The sequence below is a fragment of the Meleagris gallopavo genome, chromosome 20 (genome assembly GCF_000146605.3).
Source record: "Meleagris gallopavo isolate NT-WF06-2002-E0010 breed Aviagen turkey brand Nicholas breeding stock chromosome 20, Turkey_5.1, whole genome shotgun sequence".
Taxonomy (NCBI): domain Eukaryota; kingdom Metazoa; phylum Chordata; class Aves; order Galliformes; family Phasianidae; genus Meleagris; species Meleagris gallopavo.
The window spans coordinates 10,389,544-10,406,577 of NC_015030.2; the positions used below are offsets into that span (position 1 = coordinate 10,389,544).

At 50.1% G+C, this 17,034-nt stretch overlaps 2 protein-coding genes across 5 annotated transcripts in view; one reads left to right on the forward strand and one right to left on the reverse strand.

Moving 5' to 3' along the window:
- LOC109370582 overlaps positions 1–4,506 on the reverse strand; it is a 6,794-nt gene extending 2,288 nt beyond the window's left edge. Inside the window, exons 1-2 of one of the 4 annotated variants that reach the window (XM_019621812.2) lie at positions 2,241–4,506; positions 28–124 (exon numbers count right to left, since the gene is read on the reverse strand). In XM_019621812.2, coding sequence (XP_019477357.1) covers positions 28–124; positions 2,241–2,358 — 215 coding nt within the window. In that variant the 5' untranslated portion in view covers positions 2,359–4,506. Of the gene's footprint in view, positions 1–27; positions 125–625; positions 1,305–2,105 lie in introns of those variants that run through there. The other 3 variants (XM_019621811.1, XM_031556367.1, XM_031556368.1) reach the window with 3 other exon arrangements.
- A 3,712-nt stretch (positions 4,507–8,218) lies between these two features.
- On the forward strand, positions 8,219–14,844 carry CDR2L (cerebellar degeneration related protein 2 like). Its single transcript, XM_031556391.1, has 5 exons — positions 8,219–8,247; positions 8,617–8,794; positions 9,975–10,123; positions 10,920–11,084; positions 12,030–14,844. The coding sequence occupies exons 1-5, from the start codon at positions 8,219–8,221 to the stop codon at positions 12,913–12,915; spliced, it is 1,407 nt and encodes a 468-aa protein (XP_031412251.1). The 3' UTR covers positions 12,916–14,844.
- The last annotated feature ends 2,190 nt before the right edge of the window (positions 14,845–17,034 follow it).

The following is a 17,034-nucleotide window of genomic DNA, read 5'->3' on the forward strand; positions in this document are numbered from 1 at the left end:
GTAAGCCCCGAGTGAGGGGTGGGATACCTTATCTCGAGGCTTCTGTTTGCTCGGCAAACCCAGCACCTCATCTTGCAGCCGCACCTCCATGGAAACGTCAGCTCTGCTGCTCCCAACAGCCATCCTGAGCAAGGAAAGTTTGAGATGCAGGGAGCCCAAATCTGCCCTCAGCACCAGCCAGGTGTCCTCTGGTGGTACAGCAAGCTGGTTCCCCAAAAAACATGCTGGGGGCAGAATCCAACATGGATAGCTCTGACATTGCCTTCATCTCCAGCTGGCTGCAGGCAGTCATTGGGCACACTAGTTAGAAACAGATCCATTACAAATAAGGTACTGCTAAGATGTAGGTGCTGGAAGTGTTGCCCTAAGCTCTTGCTGTCCAAGCTTAATCCCAAAGAATGCTTCTAAGTCACCTTGTTACTTCTGGAGGCTTCTGCAGTCAGCCATAAAAGTGGGAAAAATTAAGAAGGAGAGAAAGGAATGCCAAGGGAATGTCAAGGTTCAAACAGCAAAAATAGGTTTGCCAGAGAAAGATAAGCATTCACTTGTGTAATTTGTTTTGAAGTAGCTGCCCGCATTTACACTAGTTCTTTGTAATGTTTATCCTAAGCTGTACAGTTAGTACCTGTGTATATTTAGGGCTTCCTTTTTCTGAATGCTTAGCTTCATATTTTGAGGCAACGTAGCTGAAAGAAGTTGTGTTTCAGCGCAGCTGCCAAAGAACGAACTGAATTGTCAACATACAGTGAAGAGTTTTTGGTACCCAAATGCAGTCACCCCTCTGACGTGTTATGCTCTACGTGTGTTATGGTTCTACATCTGCTCCAACCAGCTGACTGCCAGTGGGGACATTGCAGCCCAGCTGCAGTGCCTCTGCCCACCACCACTCCAGTACATTATGTCATGATTTGAAGTTTGCACAGCTTCAGCTGCAGGGCAGAGGCCCAACAGGGAATGACAGCCAGCCCAGAGGGATCGTGCAGCTGGTTTTTTACCTCAATTTCTCAATTAACAGGAAGCATTAGTAGATGAATACTAGGCCTTCTTGTTTTAAATACAACACTCAGATTAAACCAGGGCAGAGAAAGAAGATAGGGCTATCAGCTGGGTAAACAGCGCAGCCTTGGACTCCTCAGAAATTCACATTTCTAGGTGACATCTTCCCCGGCTCAGCAGGGACATGTGCACTGCTCCAGGGGCAGGAGGCAGACTGAGGAGCAGCAGCACTACAAATGAGTAGTGGGAGTGTTGAGCAACACAGGACTCAGCTTTTTAGCCCAATGCTGTCTCTGGTGTCAGGTTCGTGAGTCAGCGCTGGCTCCCAGCAGTAAGAACACCTTCCTGCTGCTGGCCAGGTTCCCTGCTCTATCCCAGCCGTGTACATGCAGAAGAGCTAACTCCAGATGACAGATTCACGCTGAGGATAGGCTCCACCTTTGAGCAGGCACAGGACTGGAGGAAAACAGACCCAAAACAAGTCCCAGCTGTGGGGCTCACTGTCTCTGTAAGAATGGGGGCTGTGCAGGCTTGCACAAACTCAGGAGAGATGGAGAAGGCTTTAACTGAAATCAGCCAGCTGGAAAGGTCCTGCGGGGTAATCACAACCATAATTAATTTGCACAATGCATTATGAAGGACAGTGCCAGGCTTGGTCCATGCCTGCCATAGCAGCGTCCAGAGGTCTCTGGAGATGGTACAGCCCTGACGCTGTCAGTTTGGAAATCAAGAGTGGAAGCACAATGCGAGACATCCAGTGCAACACGATTAAGAGTTGTGCTGGCATTACTGAGAGGAGCAGCATGCCATGGGACATGCTGGCAGCAGCCAGGAAGGCAGATGACAAAAGCAAAGGCCTAGAGACTAGTCCTTGGGAGCAAGGATGGGAGAAATGAGCAGCAACGTGAGCTAGGGGAGAGAAGGTTCTGCTGCGCATCAGTTGGTTGCTGGCCTTATCGTCATCTCACAACATCAAATATTTATTATATTTACATCCAAAACTCTTTGCTAAGCAACGGATGGCTTAACCAGAAGCTCCACAATGATTATGTTAATTAACCATTTTAGTACCATGGAGGAAACCATGCTTTCAGTTCCATGCTGAGCACCTGTTACTTTCCTCCCCATCCTCCACAGTGTTCTGGCTTGCTGAATCAAATCAGTTTTCCCAAGAGAACAAACCCCAATTATTCTTTCCCTCCTGAAGGACCCGTAGTGACTGACTGCATCCATCCATCACATGCCTTGGAGGCAGCAGGACCCAGACCCCAGCCTCCCACCACATCCAAGTGGACTGGTGCCTTCCAGAACCCTCGACTTGTTCCCTAACAATAATCCCAGGCTGTTCAAGGTGACGTACATACCTTGAGCACAGGGCGTATGTGCAACCAGACCCCGAGAGAATGAACAGAAACTAAAATTAGATAATCTGAGCTGGGGACAAGTGAGGATGTCTTTTCAGCTCATCATAAGCATTTGTGTTCAGAAGGCCATGTGCCAGCAGAAACACATCTGGATCCACACAGAGCAGAACAGACCCAGCAGCTGTCTGACAGCTCTCTGGCCTTGATCTCCACCTTCCCTCATCCACATCTTCCTAGCTTCCCACCTCTCTGCCAGCACTCAGGTCTAAACCAGAGTGCAGCCCAACAGGAGGGCTGCCAACACTCTCAGGAGCCTGAATACAGCCTCAGCATGTTAGTCAGCAGGACAAGGAACCAGAACCATCCCAACACCGCTGCAAGACCAACAGCCCTCTCCTCCTGGGCAGCCACAAAAACTTTTGGGCCAAACTATCTGCAATGCAGGCTAAGGACCTTATGGCTGTCACCTCTAAAGGTCTCCAGATTTAAGTATCTTAATTCCTCCTCCTCCTGCCAAGCACCTGATTGCTTTGCTAAGAAGAAAAAATGACACAAGGCGCTGAGCTTGCACCACACTCCTCACTCATCCATGTGAAGACCCAGGGTCAGCAGTACACTGGAGACCAGCTGCAACCTGCCCATCAATTTTCTGCATCACTCAGCTATCAGACACAGGATGGTCCATACAGCTGCAATCACACTCTGCTTGCCCAAACATTGGGGAGCAGGTAGAACCCCAAAATGTGTCCCTTATGTTGCCTTCCTGGCAACCCAGCTCTGCAGGTGAGCCTGCAGCCTGCTTGCCTTCCAGCAGCACAGCAGCTGCCCTTCGTCCCCGCAGCAGGGCAGGACAGTGCTGCCTGCATAGCTGAGCCACTCACTTAGCTGCCTCAGGTAGGTTGTGGAAGTAGAAAGTTTTCAGTGACTAATTGCTGAGCTGCTTGGAGATGATCAGAAGGACTAAAGCACAGGGAAATAAGGTGGCATTTTGGTTAGTCTTCAAGGAGAGGAAAGGGTGAGAGCCTCCAATTCTGGGTAGAAAAATATCCGTATGCATTTTCCTAGAATGTAAGTTGTCCTGCTATGTGAAAGAGGCAAGCAAATAGGGAGTAAGAATCCCACAGAGTGACTTCCAGGACCTGCCTCCTGTCTGACACAGAAACTCCTTTCTATGACTGCTGAACCTTGGGCACATACTTCCAGCTGTGGGAAGCAGCAGAACTGGGGGAACTATTGTGTGTTTGCAGCCTCAGGGCTGTCCTGAAGGACCTCCTGCCCACAGCAGCCCCAGCTTCCTTGTGGGCCAAGGAAACTTGAAGATGGCATCCATCCACAGTTCTACCTGCCATCGCTGTTGGCGGCTGTAGCAGTTGTGCTGAACTTGGTTGCCGCAGAACTGCTCAGGACCTGTGTTCCCTCCAGCAGGAGCAGCCAAGCCAGCCAGCAATAGCTGCAGGTGAGGTGCTGGTCCTCCCCAGTGCTGGGTCAGTTACAGCCTCCTGCCCCCAAAATCATCAGGGAGATTCCCACATGGCAGCAGTCCATGCATTTGTGTCTTTAGCTTTAAGAGTAAAAGCTTCTCTCTATTCATAGATCCCCACATCCCAACATAATTAATTAGCTAGAGCTTTGCTGCCTGGAGGAAAGGTGTCCACAGGAAAGTATCTGCTTCCTTTCTCTTTCCTCACTTCTTATCTCCCTTGTATGTATTTATTTAGGGCTCTTTCTGATCCACGTGCACAACCAGAGCCTCCACCAGTCACCGAGCTCTTAGAAACCATCTTAGCTTACAAGGCAAACACAGGCATGGAGGCTGTTTAGATAAGGGAACAGCAGGGAAAGACACAGAAGCAGCCCAACCGTGGTCTAATAGCACACTCTGTGTTATCATGCTCTAGCGATACAGCAAAACACAAGTCGATGGCTGTGGGCACAGGGATGGGACTGCTGTGGATGAGTTTGTGTAGATGCATACAGCTTATAAGCAGGGACAGCCAACATAGAGCTCAGGCGTTAACATATCGCCCACGCTTGGAGAGCCTCTCTGCAGCACAGTGTAGTACAGACAGCACATCCCTGGGCCCCTGCCCTGCTCAGGGATGGGATTCACTGCCAGGGAGCAGGTGGGGTCACTGCTCTCATTGCCCACCAAGGTTTCCCAGACAGAGCCACTCTGTTGCTCTTTGCTTGTCTTGAGCCCCTGCACCCCAGCACATTCCCCTGCACAGGTTTGTAAAGGCTAAGCACCGATTCCCTCCATCACCTGTCATGGAGCAGCAGTAGAATATATACAAAAGCTGATCTTCATTGTAATGTATCCGGGCAGCACAATCTCTTGCAACTAAGGAGAAAAATAAATGAGCAGTAAGCACACCCTACCCTGGGGTAAGCCAGCATCGCATCATTTATTTAGATTTGAAAGGAATAATTGCACCTGCCCTTGACTCTAAGTACCCGTGTGTAATGGAGCAAACAGCAAATGCAATTAAATTAAACGTCAACAGCATTAAACATCAGTTCTTAACTCTCAGCCTACCCCATCCATCAGCTCACAATCACCCTGCGCTTCCTCCAGAGTCCATGCACCAGGATTCTGCTCTGCTCCTCCCCAGTGCTCAGCAGGTGAATTTGCTGTTGGCAGCAGCAGGAGGAGCAGCCCTCACTGCAGGCTTTTTAGGAAAGGACCACAAGTAACTCCTAAATAGACACTGAACCAAAGGACACATCCTGCATAAAGCCCTGCACAGTGTGACCCCAAGGACCTGTAACACCCCTTGCAAGCCTGCCTGGCTCACACGGCTCCAGATCACCACCAGCTCTCCCCAGGGACAGAAGGGCATTTAAACCCCTGTAATTGTCTGCATCAGCCCTTCAGTCCCTGCTGAAAATCCACAGACTTCAGCGTTTCCTGAGGATATGGACCTGATTTGTCCCATCTGACCAACAAGAACTCCAGGAAGAGCTGGGTTTCATATCAGAGAGAGGATGGGGGAAAGCCTAAAGTAGTGCTGTAGTGGTGGCTTCCTCCAGAAAGCTGTATTTACAAAGACGGTGACACAGTTGTGCCAAGAGCTGCTGAAACATGCCCTGCCCAACACAAAGCTGCAGCCAAGGATAGAGAAAAGCATCCTTCAGGGTGCCCAAAGAGATGCAGGCCAGCACCAGGAACACAAGAACAGCTGCGGATTTCTGTGCCACAATGCAAGCTGTCTCAGCCAGGAGGCATCCAGCAGTACACATCTGCCTGTGCAGGGATTGCTGCAGGATGCTGCTGCAGGGGAACAGTCTCTGCCTTGTTCCACAGCCTCTTTAAGAGAGTGACAACCTGCTGCAGAATCAGCAGGACTTTTGGGGGGGAGGTGTTATCCAGTGATGCAATCCCAGCACAATTACCTCTGGGTCACCTGTGCAGCTGCAAGACAGTTGACTCCCAAGATGAAGGAAAAACGCTGCAACAGCAGCAGCTCCCCTGTGCTAGGCACTGCCCAGATCCAAGCCAGCTCCCCTCTCGCCCTCTGCTCTCTCTCCTTGCTTTCCCGTAGAAGCTCACAGGGAAGCATGGCCCTCTCTCTCTAGAGGCAGATCTTTGTTTAGGAACACAGAGCTTCTCCTTGGCTGCATACATCCCAGGGTCATGGTCCCCACCTCCCCGAGAGAATTTGATCAACACCGTCTCCCCCAACCCCCTTCACAAGTCTGGTGTCCCTAAGGGCACTGTTTATAAGTTGAATGTTGGCTGTTTCATGGGTGTTGCCTTCAGCATCATGGCTTAATTTCTCCTTCTGCACAGAGCAGGGAGAGAGGCATCACACGAACTGCTGAATTAGCACAGGCTGTACAGCACTGGCTGCCCAATCTGATGGTGAAGAAGCACAGAGGAATACAAAAGCCTAGGGGGAATTTTGTAGAGAATCCCTGAACAGTCCTTACGCCACTGGAACATCCCATTGATAAATCCACACTCAGCCCCAGGATGCTGTCCTCTCTATGGAGAGGAACCGTGTGCTACCCAAGCCTGCTTGAGCTAATCACAGCTTTTCTAATCAAGATAAATCTGCTCTAAAGAGGACATTAAAACACATCCCTACAGCATCCCCTCCCTCCTACAGCCCAGGGAAAACAACAGGTGGGAAGGAAGGGACTCAGAGGTGTGGGGCAGAGAGGATTAGGGGGATGCTTCAGCTGGCTGGAAGCGAGTGTGCGTGATGATGGCTGAGGCAGTTTAGTGACGCTGGAAGGACCAATTCCCCCACATCCTTCAAGCCTGGAATCTCTGAGGCCCTTAAGCTCACAATGGAAAGAAATAAATTTCCTCCTTGGAGCTCAGCCCTGTTCTTTCTTCTTTCCCATTTGTCCCCAAACACTGCCCATTTCCCCCATTAAATTATTGCTGACAGAGTCCTTTAAATTACAATGTAGGATCTCACACTACGTAATCCACTTAACTCAACTCCAGCTGATTAAATTGGATGCCATATGGTGAGAGAGCATTGGGGTAATCCGTGGGGACAGGGACACACTTGACTCATTACCTGAACCCCTCTGCTCCTTGCCAGGCTCTCCTTGCTGCAGAAATCAAGTAGGACAGATGGGATTTGCAACGTGCCCCTCTCCAGCGAGGACATGGGCTCTGGCAAGGTGGCAGTGCCATTAAACGCTATCCCAAGCAGTTTAAAGGCACAAGTTCTCCTCTGTCTTTGCTGTTTCTCCAGTCTGTAGCTGGCACAGCAAACACTCCCTCCCCTGAGAGCACTTTGGAAACTAGAGAAATTCAGTGCTCAACAAAAAGAAGTCTTTCCTAGAAGGATACATCCCTATAGCCCAGGAGGGCTCACAGCCCTCAGACCAGGTAACTGTGTGACAATGACAACTATGATTCAAAAGACATTTCCTAGAGTAACACCCTGAACGAGGGCACTGCTGAGAATCCCTTCCCATGGTGAAGGGGAGATCTGAGGACATACAACAGCTGCTAGGGAGATGGCCCCCAGCACCACTGGGGCCAAAGCAATAATCACTCAAACTAATAACACAGCAGCACTTCCCACAGCATTATCCAACAGGAGGATCACATCCTAGCACTCCTCCCATGTAAGAGACTGTGTCCAAGCAGCCAGCATCAGCCTCATTTTACAACGTAAGTTCTAAAATGAGCAATTTTCCCAGGCACAGGATATACCCAGGGGGTCCTGATTCCCCTCCTATTATTCTATTAATAAGTTATCACTGCTTCCCAATCAATTGCATATCCAAATTAACTGCAGGGAGAAACTAGAGCGGCTCTCAGCCCCAGCAGAGCCTCTACAAAACACGTTATAGCTGCAGGCTGGGGACCAGGGTAGCGATGGGCTGAGAAATACCAGGGCAGAAGCAGTAACACACACCAGTGCCTGCTTTCCTACCTTCTTGTTTTGGAGGCTTAGGGTCAGGCTTACCACCAACCAAGTCAGACACTTCCCCCCCAAGAGCACCAAGGAAAATGAACACCCATACAATTGCCTGAGGCCAGGCTTTATGAGGTCAAACAATTGCTTTGAAAGCAAAGGGCTACAATCAGAGCCCGCTGTGCCACCACAGGCTCACAAACAGCATCACCGGAGGAGCACAAGCTTTGGCCAGCATAGGAATCACAGAGTCCTGGGTTGGAGTTTCTTTACCCAAAACAGCAAACTCATTAATTCAAGCAGCTCGCGCTGTCAATGTCTATTTTCCCTACACTCCTCCTTAATACCCAAAAATCTCAGCAGCCTCCCCAAAGCATTCAGAGGTGGCAGTAAGGGAATACATAGCATTGGTCCTCGCCTTGGAGCTACCCGGAGGAGTGCAGCAAGGCTGCAGGGCTGCCAACCCCTGGGGCCATGCACAATTCTATTGCTCATGTCACTCTGTTAGTGGTGATGGATGGAGGCTGACAGGGAAGGCAGGGCAATCCCTTCATTAGAGATAACAATTTACAGAGCATCCCCAAGGCTCTGCAGGGCTTCACCAGCCCTTCCTCTCATACTGGAGGATGCTGAGCCCCATTCAGTCCCACAGGAGATGGGGATGAAGATGGAGATGGGGGACTGATCTTCAGCCTCAGCCAAGCCTTGTGGGTCTGATCCTGGCTGCACAGTGCATGGTACCATGCAGAAAGGTGATGTAGGCTGTCCCAAGCTCAGCTGCCCCTTGCTCCTGCAGCCTAGCAAGATGGAATAGGGCTGATTGTGAACGTTCTGTAAATGTGTATCTGCATCAAAACCTGCTGCTAAAGCAGCCCTGTGCAAAGCAAACTGTGCTTGGAGCAGGAACGACAGCGACTTTGTCCCTTTTGCTTTTCAGACTTGCACTTGGCTGCTGAGCTGGGGAAGACACTGCTGGAACGCAACAAGGAGCTGGAGGAGTCCCTGCAGCAGATGTATGCCACCAATGAAGAGCAAGTGCAGGAAATCGAGGTGGGGACGCACACTGGGGACAGGAGTGGCCGGGTCTCTGCTGTCATCTCAGAGTGACACTGCCAGTCCCAGCAACACAGATTGCGGGAAGGGATGTGCCATGGGGGATGGAAGCTGAAGTCCTTCCACATGCGCCTGCAGCAGGGTGGATTAAGGTCTGGGTGAGGTGCTCCCAGCCCCCGCTGACTGAACCTCTCACCCCTGCACAGATGTGCACCAGATTTTGGCACCAGTGCTGGTTGCAGCTGAGGCACATGTGGGCTCTTCCTGCCCACCCACCAACCTCTGTGCTCATTTCTCAGCACTCTGCTGCTGCTTTTCCTTGGTTCCAGGCGCTTTTAATCACGTTTGTTCTCAGCCAGCCCCTTGGCACCCCCTGAACACAGCCTCCTTTGTCCAAGGCACAAAGCAGCTTTTTCTCAAAGAGCTGCAATCTGCAATGCAGTTTCATGCACCCTTCGGGGTCAGGGCATTACTGCCCACAGCGCCAAGCTGAGAGGCTTAAACTCACTGCGCAGGGCGGGTTTGCATCTATTGGAAGACTACCAGAGATCTGTGAATTAAAAAAAGATTGGAAACCGCCAACTTACAGACAGAGACAGGCAGGGAACTCCCAGCACGTGGCATTGCAAGGAGGGGAGAGAAGGGCTTTGTGTCTTCACAGCCCCAGATTTAGGATCTGATCCCAGCCAGTGCCCTTGTGCCAGGCTGTGCGGGGCGAAAGCTTTCAGACTGCTGCAGAGGCTGCAGGAAGGGGCTATGGCCGCAGCTCTCACATTTCACAGATTCAGACTTTCTGCAGCCTGAATTCCTACAGAAATGCAGCCTCTGCGATTGATCTGTCAGATGATGCAGTAACCATTGGGCCAAGCACACTCAGCTCCAGTGAAGGGTCACATTCTCAGGGATATTGATTTCCTTGGGGTATTATGAATAAAAAAGTAGCCAAGTAGAGAGAGTGAGGTCAGTGCTCTTCACAGAGGACGAGGATGGGGGAACCAGTCATGTTTTAGACACATAACCATGTAAGCAGGAATTCCTCCACTGGAAGAAGCTTCAATCAGATGGAGGATAAAATGGCCACAAGACACAATGAAGCTAAGGCTGTAGGAACTTCTGCTCATGAAACAACCTGGGTTTTGGATGTGGAGTGTTTTTTTTCTCTTTTTTTTTCTTGCAGTACCTGACCAAGCAGCTTGAGATGCTACGGCAGATGAATGAGCAGCATGCCAAAGTCTACGAGCAGCTAGACCTGACAGCACGGGACCTGGAGCTGGCAAATCAGAAGCTCGTGCTGGAAAGCAAGACATCCCAACAGAAGATACAATGGTACAGCCTCCTCTGGTCCCACATAGTGAGGCTGGGACCCCTATCCCACCTTCCCCCTACCCCAGGGCTCAGCGTGCTCTCGCTGCTCCACCATTCTCTTATTAGCCAGGTTTGGCAGCTGGGACCGGGCAGAGAGAGGCACAGAGACCTTCCTGCATGGAGGATGAGCTTCCTTCAATAAGCAGCACATGATGGTACAAGGGAGGTCCTGAGCACACAGCGCAGCAGTGCACTGGGCACGGATCCAGCATTTCGCTAGACTAGTTTGTCGATAACTTCTCATCCAATAGCCACATGATCAAGGTCATCCCTGGAAACAGACTAAGCCATGTCCTTATGCTACAGCATCTTCTGCAAACAGCTGTGCAGATAGGGAGCCTCAAAGCAGAGGGGGAGTTTAGGAACTGTGCTCACAGCCAGAATAAAACAAAACTTCTGCCCAATGTTTATTTCTACAAGAGAAACAAGAAGAAGAGTAAAGTGCTTGAGCCCTTGTAGTGCAGAGATATTCCAAGATAGTGCTCGTGTCCCAGAGCTGACTCAACCACCAGATTTGAGGTTAGAGGGTCTCCTGTTGGTATATCCTTTGGCAATGCTTTAGTCCTCCCTTTTCTACAACCCACCCCACCCAAAAGGGAGAGCAGCCTCTGCCATGACAGCAAGCATCGCCACGCTCTCAGGGCACGTGCTAGGACCTCCATAGATCAGCTTTCTCTATGGGGGGAAAAAATACCCTCTCGAAGATCTGTGACTGCTGTGCCCAACTCCTCACCTGCGCTTCCTGCTCTCTTCGCAGCTTGACGGAAACGATTGAGGGGCTGCAGAACCAGGTGGAGGAGCTGCAGAAGCAGGTGGAGGAGATGCGGAGCTTGGAGCAGCTCCGCATCCGGCGGGAGAAGAGGGAGCGGCGCCGAACCATCCACACCTTCCCCTGCCTGAAGGAGCTGTGCTCCAGCCCCAGGTATGGAGCAGGGAGGGCAGAGCTGTGGCTCTGGTGGCCCTACAGCCTTCTGCCCTGTCCTCTGCCCATCTGCAGGGAGGCAGAGGGTCAGCCTCTTTCTCTGGCAAAACCCAGGACAATTCCAGCAATTCCCATAGCCCCAGCAGCACAAATGAAGGTATGCCACATGCTGTACAAACACCTTCAGTACTATTGCTCACTTGAGCTTCCTTAAATCCCTGCCACCGTGCTAATTCACTGACCTTCTAGGGATGTTCCTTGCTCAGCTTTGTCCATAATAGAGGCTTCTTTAAATAGATAAGTAATCAATAAAGTTTTTTACTGAAAGCATTCACTACGAGAGGATACAAACAGCAGCACAGGGGATGTTATGAGGGTATTCAACTCCCAGCAAAATCCACTTCGTGTTCCAGCGGTTCTTCCCCCACATCCTCCCAGTGTCCCTCCATGCCTCATGCCCACAGTGTTGTCGCTCTACAGTCGGCTCTGAAGGTCACTCTGCCCTTCAGTAACTTAGAAATCTGTTCAATATCCCCCGCCTCCTGCCATGCCTCGTGGGGAAGCCATGGAGCTTTCCTTTTTTCAATCTGTTCCAACAAGACAGGGTGCCGCAGGCACTTCACTGAGAAGGAAAAAATGATTTCCTAATAGAAGGGGGAAGTGCACTGTATTGCTTCCCAGGAAGGGAGCAATGAAGAAGAGGCAACTCATCACATCAGCATCTCTTTCTGCCTCCTCCTTCACCTGGAGGATTTGGAACTGGCTGCCCAGGCAGATGGTGGAGTCCCTGGGGGTGTTCAGAACTGCAGAGATGTGGTGCCGAGGGATGTGGTCAGTGGGCATGGCGAGATGGGCTGGAGTTGGGCTGGATAACCTTAAAGATTTTTTCCAACCTTAATGATTCCGTGATTCTTTGATTTGCTCACACACTTTCTACTCTTCCAGGTATGAAGATGCATTCCAGGTCCACAGCTCCTCAGCAGAGTTCAACCAGAAGCCACTGGAGCGGGAGAACGAGCGCCTCCAAGCCATGGTGGACTCCTTGAGGTCCCAGGTGAACCAGGAGAAGCAGCGGAAGGAGCGGGTTGAGCGGGAGTACAGCTCTGTGATTCAGGAGTACTCGGACCTCGAGCAGCGCGTGTGTGAGATGGAGCACTGCAAGCTGCGCATCAAGGAGCTGGAGGCAGAGCTCGTGGAGCTGCAGCAGATGAAACAAGTCAAGAAGTATCTGCTCAGCAGGGAAGACAACCTGTCTGAGGCCCTTCTGGAGCCACTGAATAATGCCCCAGAAGCAGATTACATCGACCTCTCAGAGGAAGAGGGAGGGAAAAGTCACGGGCCCTCAATGACACCTTCCCCAAACCACCCCGTCCGGAAGAGCTGCAGTGACACAGCTCTCAATGCCATCGTCACCAAGGATGCCGTGAGCCGGCACGAGGGCAATTACACACTGCATGCCAACAACGTGCGCAAACGGGGCATGTCCATCCTGAGGGAGGTGGACGAGCAGTATCACGCCCTGCTGGAGAAGTACGAGGAGCTCCTGAGTAAATGCCGGCAGCACAAGGACAGCGTGCGTCACACAGGGGTGCAGACCTCCCGCCCTATCTCTCGCGATAGCTCCTTTAGAGACTTCCGGGGAGAAGGGTTTGAGTTGGAAGAGCGGAAATCCATGGAGAAGACCATCAGCAAACACGTGGAGGCCGTGGACAAGCGGCTGGAGCAGAGTCAGCCCGAGTACAAGGCTCTGTTTAAGGAGATCTTCTCCCGCATCCAGAAAACAAAAGCAGACATCAATGCCACAAAGGTGAAAAACAAGAGCAGCAAATGAGCCCTGCCCCTCTGCGATCCCCGCGTGCTATCCCAACAGCCAAGTCTTCTCTTCAGCTCCAGGAAACGTCACCAGCCCCACTGCTTTGAAGGTTTGAGAGGCCTCGTGGTATGTTCTTGTACGGGAAGGGAGCGTCCATCGTGTAACTGCAAGGAAATGTCACAGAGACTCTGTTCGTGTTTTTAAGCTTGGGCTCTGGTGACTCGTTGGACAAACTGTACATTGTAGTTAGAGGATTTCAGAACCTGTATGATGGATCTCTGCATGAGACAGACTTCTCAATAGCAACAGAAACCACACCACAAAGAGCTGTTCACCTCCCCCATCCTTTTCAGCTTGTCTTACAGTCCAGTTACATGCGAGCAGAAGCCTGGATCTCCTCCAGCACTGCAGCAGCCGGAGTTCGGCTTCACAGCAAAGCAGTAAGAGCCATCAGAACTTCAGGGGCTGCTCAAGAACACCAGCCCAAGCCTTCACATTGGTTTTATGGCTAAGAACCTACACTTGTACCCAAGAGACCTACCCCCACCTTTCCCCTTCCCCAAAGGGCAGTATGTTCTTGCTGTTCAAGCCATTCTCTTGTCAGTCAGGTTTTTCAGCTATTTACAATGCAAGCTCATTGCGACTGGAAAAACTTGAAGAGAAACATAGAACTGATCATTCTGTCTTCATTAATGTCACCTAGTAACTCACTCCATACCTTCCAGACTTTGTAGGCATATGGGATTTCCTCGCTTTAAATCTCTCCCAGTATTTCATCCCAGGTGTATCACTGTGCCTGGCAGGAACTTAATTACCAGGGCTTTCCCATAAGCTAGATAAGAAGTGCTGTTACAGTTTCAGAGACATGCTTTCACCTCACTGTCCAGATACCAGCCCTCTGCACTGTGCTATCCAACAGGACATCACTGCCTCCATTGCAGCAAGCTCCTCCAATACAGCTTGCATGGGCTTGCAAAGCTACCTAGCAGTGACTCAGACGCAAGGATAAAGCACCACACTCGTACAGCATTGGGACCACTGGCCCTGGCAGTGCTGATCACACACTGTCCTTCACTTTTGCTCTGTGTTCACAGTCAAGAGGACAGATTTCAGTCTTCTGTTGAAAATAATCTATCTTGGCTGAGATACTGTCTCCAAAGGTCATCACCTCTCATGTTCCAGCTCACTTTCTAGCACTGGAATCTTCACTTTTGCTTCCGCAGACATGCAAACACAGCCAAAATGCTGCTGCAGTCTCAGGAATCACCACTTTCCATTTTTCATAAACTAGAAGTTGATCTTGTTTGAACAGACAAATGTTTTAGGCAGAGAAGCAGTATTTCATTACAGCTTAGGCAACACCCCGAGCACTGTGCCACAAGAAATGAGCAGTTCAGTGTAAGCTACCTATTCTGTGCTGGCCCAGAAAAACTGTAGACCAAATTTGGATTCTGTTTTCACCAGCTTATATCCCAAAAATTTGGGTAAATAGTTGGGATTTTTGCAACATTTATTTATGTCGGTCTGAATTTGGCTTTGGAGGGGGAAGGGAAGACTGTTAAAACTTAACTATCGTCCAAGTCTCGAGACTTGACACAATGAAGAGCTACCTTTCTTTCACTCACAGTGGAATTAATGCAAAAAATATCCCCTCCGTCCTTTGTCTTTCGTTAAGCTGAGTACCGCTGAGGTCAGTCGGCAGGGTGTGATGCCCAAACCCACCTGCTCCAGAAGCCTTCTCCTCTACTCCCTGCCACCAAGCGCTCCTTGCTTCCACGCTCTGCATCTTCAGGTGCCCTATGGCCCCCGGCTCAAGAAAATTAGGAGCCATCAGCACGATTGTGGCTGCCAGCTCTATAACAGTATGGAGAACCTTCATGCCTTATTTATTTATAATGGAAAGCAGTTGACTAAAAATAAATAAATAAACAAAATGAACAATGGCAACAAAAGCTGCATCCTGTTGATTTTCTCAGTGTTCCCCAGTTTCTGTTCTATTACAGGAGCTGGCATGACCAGCTCCAGTGCCTCATACATTTGTACCATGAGATCTCTGAAACAACGTCATTTTAAGTCAGCCAGTGCTTCCTCTGCAATCACCTGCTTGTTGCATGTGCGTGGGAAGAGGATTGCCTTCACTTTCCATTTTAAACAATAGCGTGAATCAGCATCCCAGTTAAGCATACATCAGATTAAATATATTTTCAAATGCTTTATTCTCAGATAAGAAGGAACACTGGTACTCCCAGAGCTCAGACTTTCTTTAAGGCTCTTTTTACTTTTAGGTCCAGCACGACAATTATGTCTTTGATTATCATGTACGATTTGGGTCACGTAACTGCTTCAGGCTTCTTTGCAGAAAGCAGAGAGGATACGCTGAACTATACTGCTGTTATTTATATAATGCACATGTTGTGCACTTGACTAAGAGCATTTGCCACATGATGAAAACACTCTTCTGTTAGCTCAAAAGTTTATAAAACTGCCTAATTTCTAAACTTATAATTCGAATGTTTTTATTTTTTTGAAAACCAGACATCAAAAAATGACTGATGTAATGAACAGGATATTGGTGAAAGAAGCACTGCCAGAGATCTGCAGTTTGTTCAGCAAAGTGCTGAGGGCATTCTTTCTGCATCCAAAAATATGAGTGGCCATATATATATGTCCTGATGACTGTGTGATTCAGAGTCACTTGGTTATTTTTTTCTCAAATTAGACTTTCGGCAATCAAAGGAGGAAAAAAATAAGCATGTTTTGACCTTTCATCCCACCTTCTACTTAAACTTTTCGAATTGCTTTGAAAATTCCAAAGAAAACTCCACATCTTCATTACAAGAGGTAAGAGGAGTATTAAATAAACACATTGCTGCAGAGATTGGTGTAACGAAAAGCAGCAGCTATTTAATAGCACACCCCAAGAATCAGGACAGGAAGAGAACAAGAGCATATCCAACTATAATGAGCAAATAGAACAAAATAGGAAACTACTAATTTCAGCTTTCATCAAAAGTAATCCCCCTGTTCAGATCACAGCACCAAGGTTAATAAGGACACAGCTCGTCAAGAACTCAGTTTGAACAGAATACGGAAGGTGAGTTTAAGACAAGCACACTTCATCAGGTCCAGTCATCCAAGCAGAGCTCATTCTGCTTTTTCAAAGGTTCTCTGGACACCTGAGCCATCCAGCAGTGTGGGAATGAAGCATAAGCAGGGCTGCCCCTTTCACAGAATCACAGAATGGCTCAGGTTGGAAGGGACCTCAAGGATCATGAATCTCCAACCCTCCTGCCACACGCAGGGCCACCAACCTCCCCATTTAATACCAGACCAGGCTGCCCAGGGCCCCATCCAACCTGGCCTTGAACACCTCCAGGGATGGACGGGGATCCACAGCCTCTCTGGGCAGCTGTTCCAGCACCTCCCTCACCGCTCTCATAAGAAAGAACTTCCCCCTGACATCCAACCTCAATCTCCCCTCCCTCAATTTAAAACCATTTTCCCTTGTGCTGCTGTTATCTACTCTTCCAAAGAGTTGACTTCCCTCCTGTTCATCGGCTCCCTTTAGGAAGGCTGTCTCACAGTGGTTGCACGACCTTCACGCTCCGTCCCCAGCCCTGCTGCACACCACAGTGACGCCCTTCTTGGCACCTGACCAGCACAGCAGTAACGCTGACACGTTTAATGGCAGTTGGTAAAAAGCTTTGGAGGTCTCATCCACCCTCCGGCTACAAATCTCAGCAATTTACCTGTTCCCTCCTCTAAATTAAGGTCACCAGATGGCGCGGTCTCTCTCTGACGGTTCTGCTCTTTCTCCTTCAAGCTTTCCATTTTCTGGCTGGGGAAGCAGAGCAGAACCCACCCTCACCCGCAGGCCCGTGGTTCAAACCAGAGATGCGGTTATGCCGGAGCGCGGCGCTGCCAGCTCCCCTCGGAGCCACCGACCGTCACCCCGCAGCCCCGCTCGGGGCTCAGAGCTCCCACTGCCCAGCTGGGGCCCGGCCCCACACAGCGCCGTGCCCGTTTTAAGCACCATTTTGACTTCGCCCACAGGTTTACACGCACCGCTGTCAGCTCCCGACAAAACACCGGTGCTGGCGGCAGCCCCACGCTCTGTCGGAGCGCCTTCCCGGCGCC

Excerpts from the sequence above, each read along its gene's own strand:
- CDR2L (XM_031556391.1), top strand. The coding sequence starts at position 8,219 with ATGCACAATTCTATTGCTCATGTCACTCT. Across the intron at positions 10,124-10,919 it reads TCCCAACAGAAGATACAATG|CTTGACGGAAACGATTGAGG; the intron begins GTACAGCCTCCT and ends CTCTCTTCGCAG. Across the intron at positions 11,085-12,029 it reads GAGCTGTGCTCCAGCCCCAG|GTATGAAGATGCATTCCAGG; the intron begins GTATGGAGCAGG and ends CTACTCTTCCAG.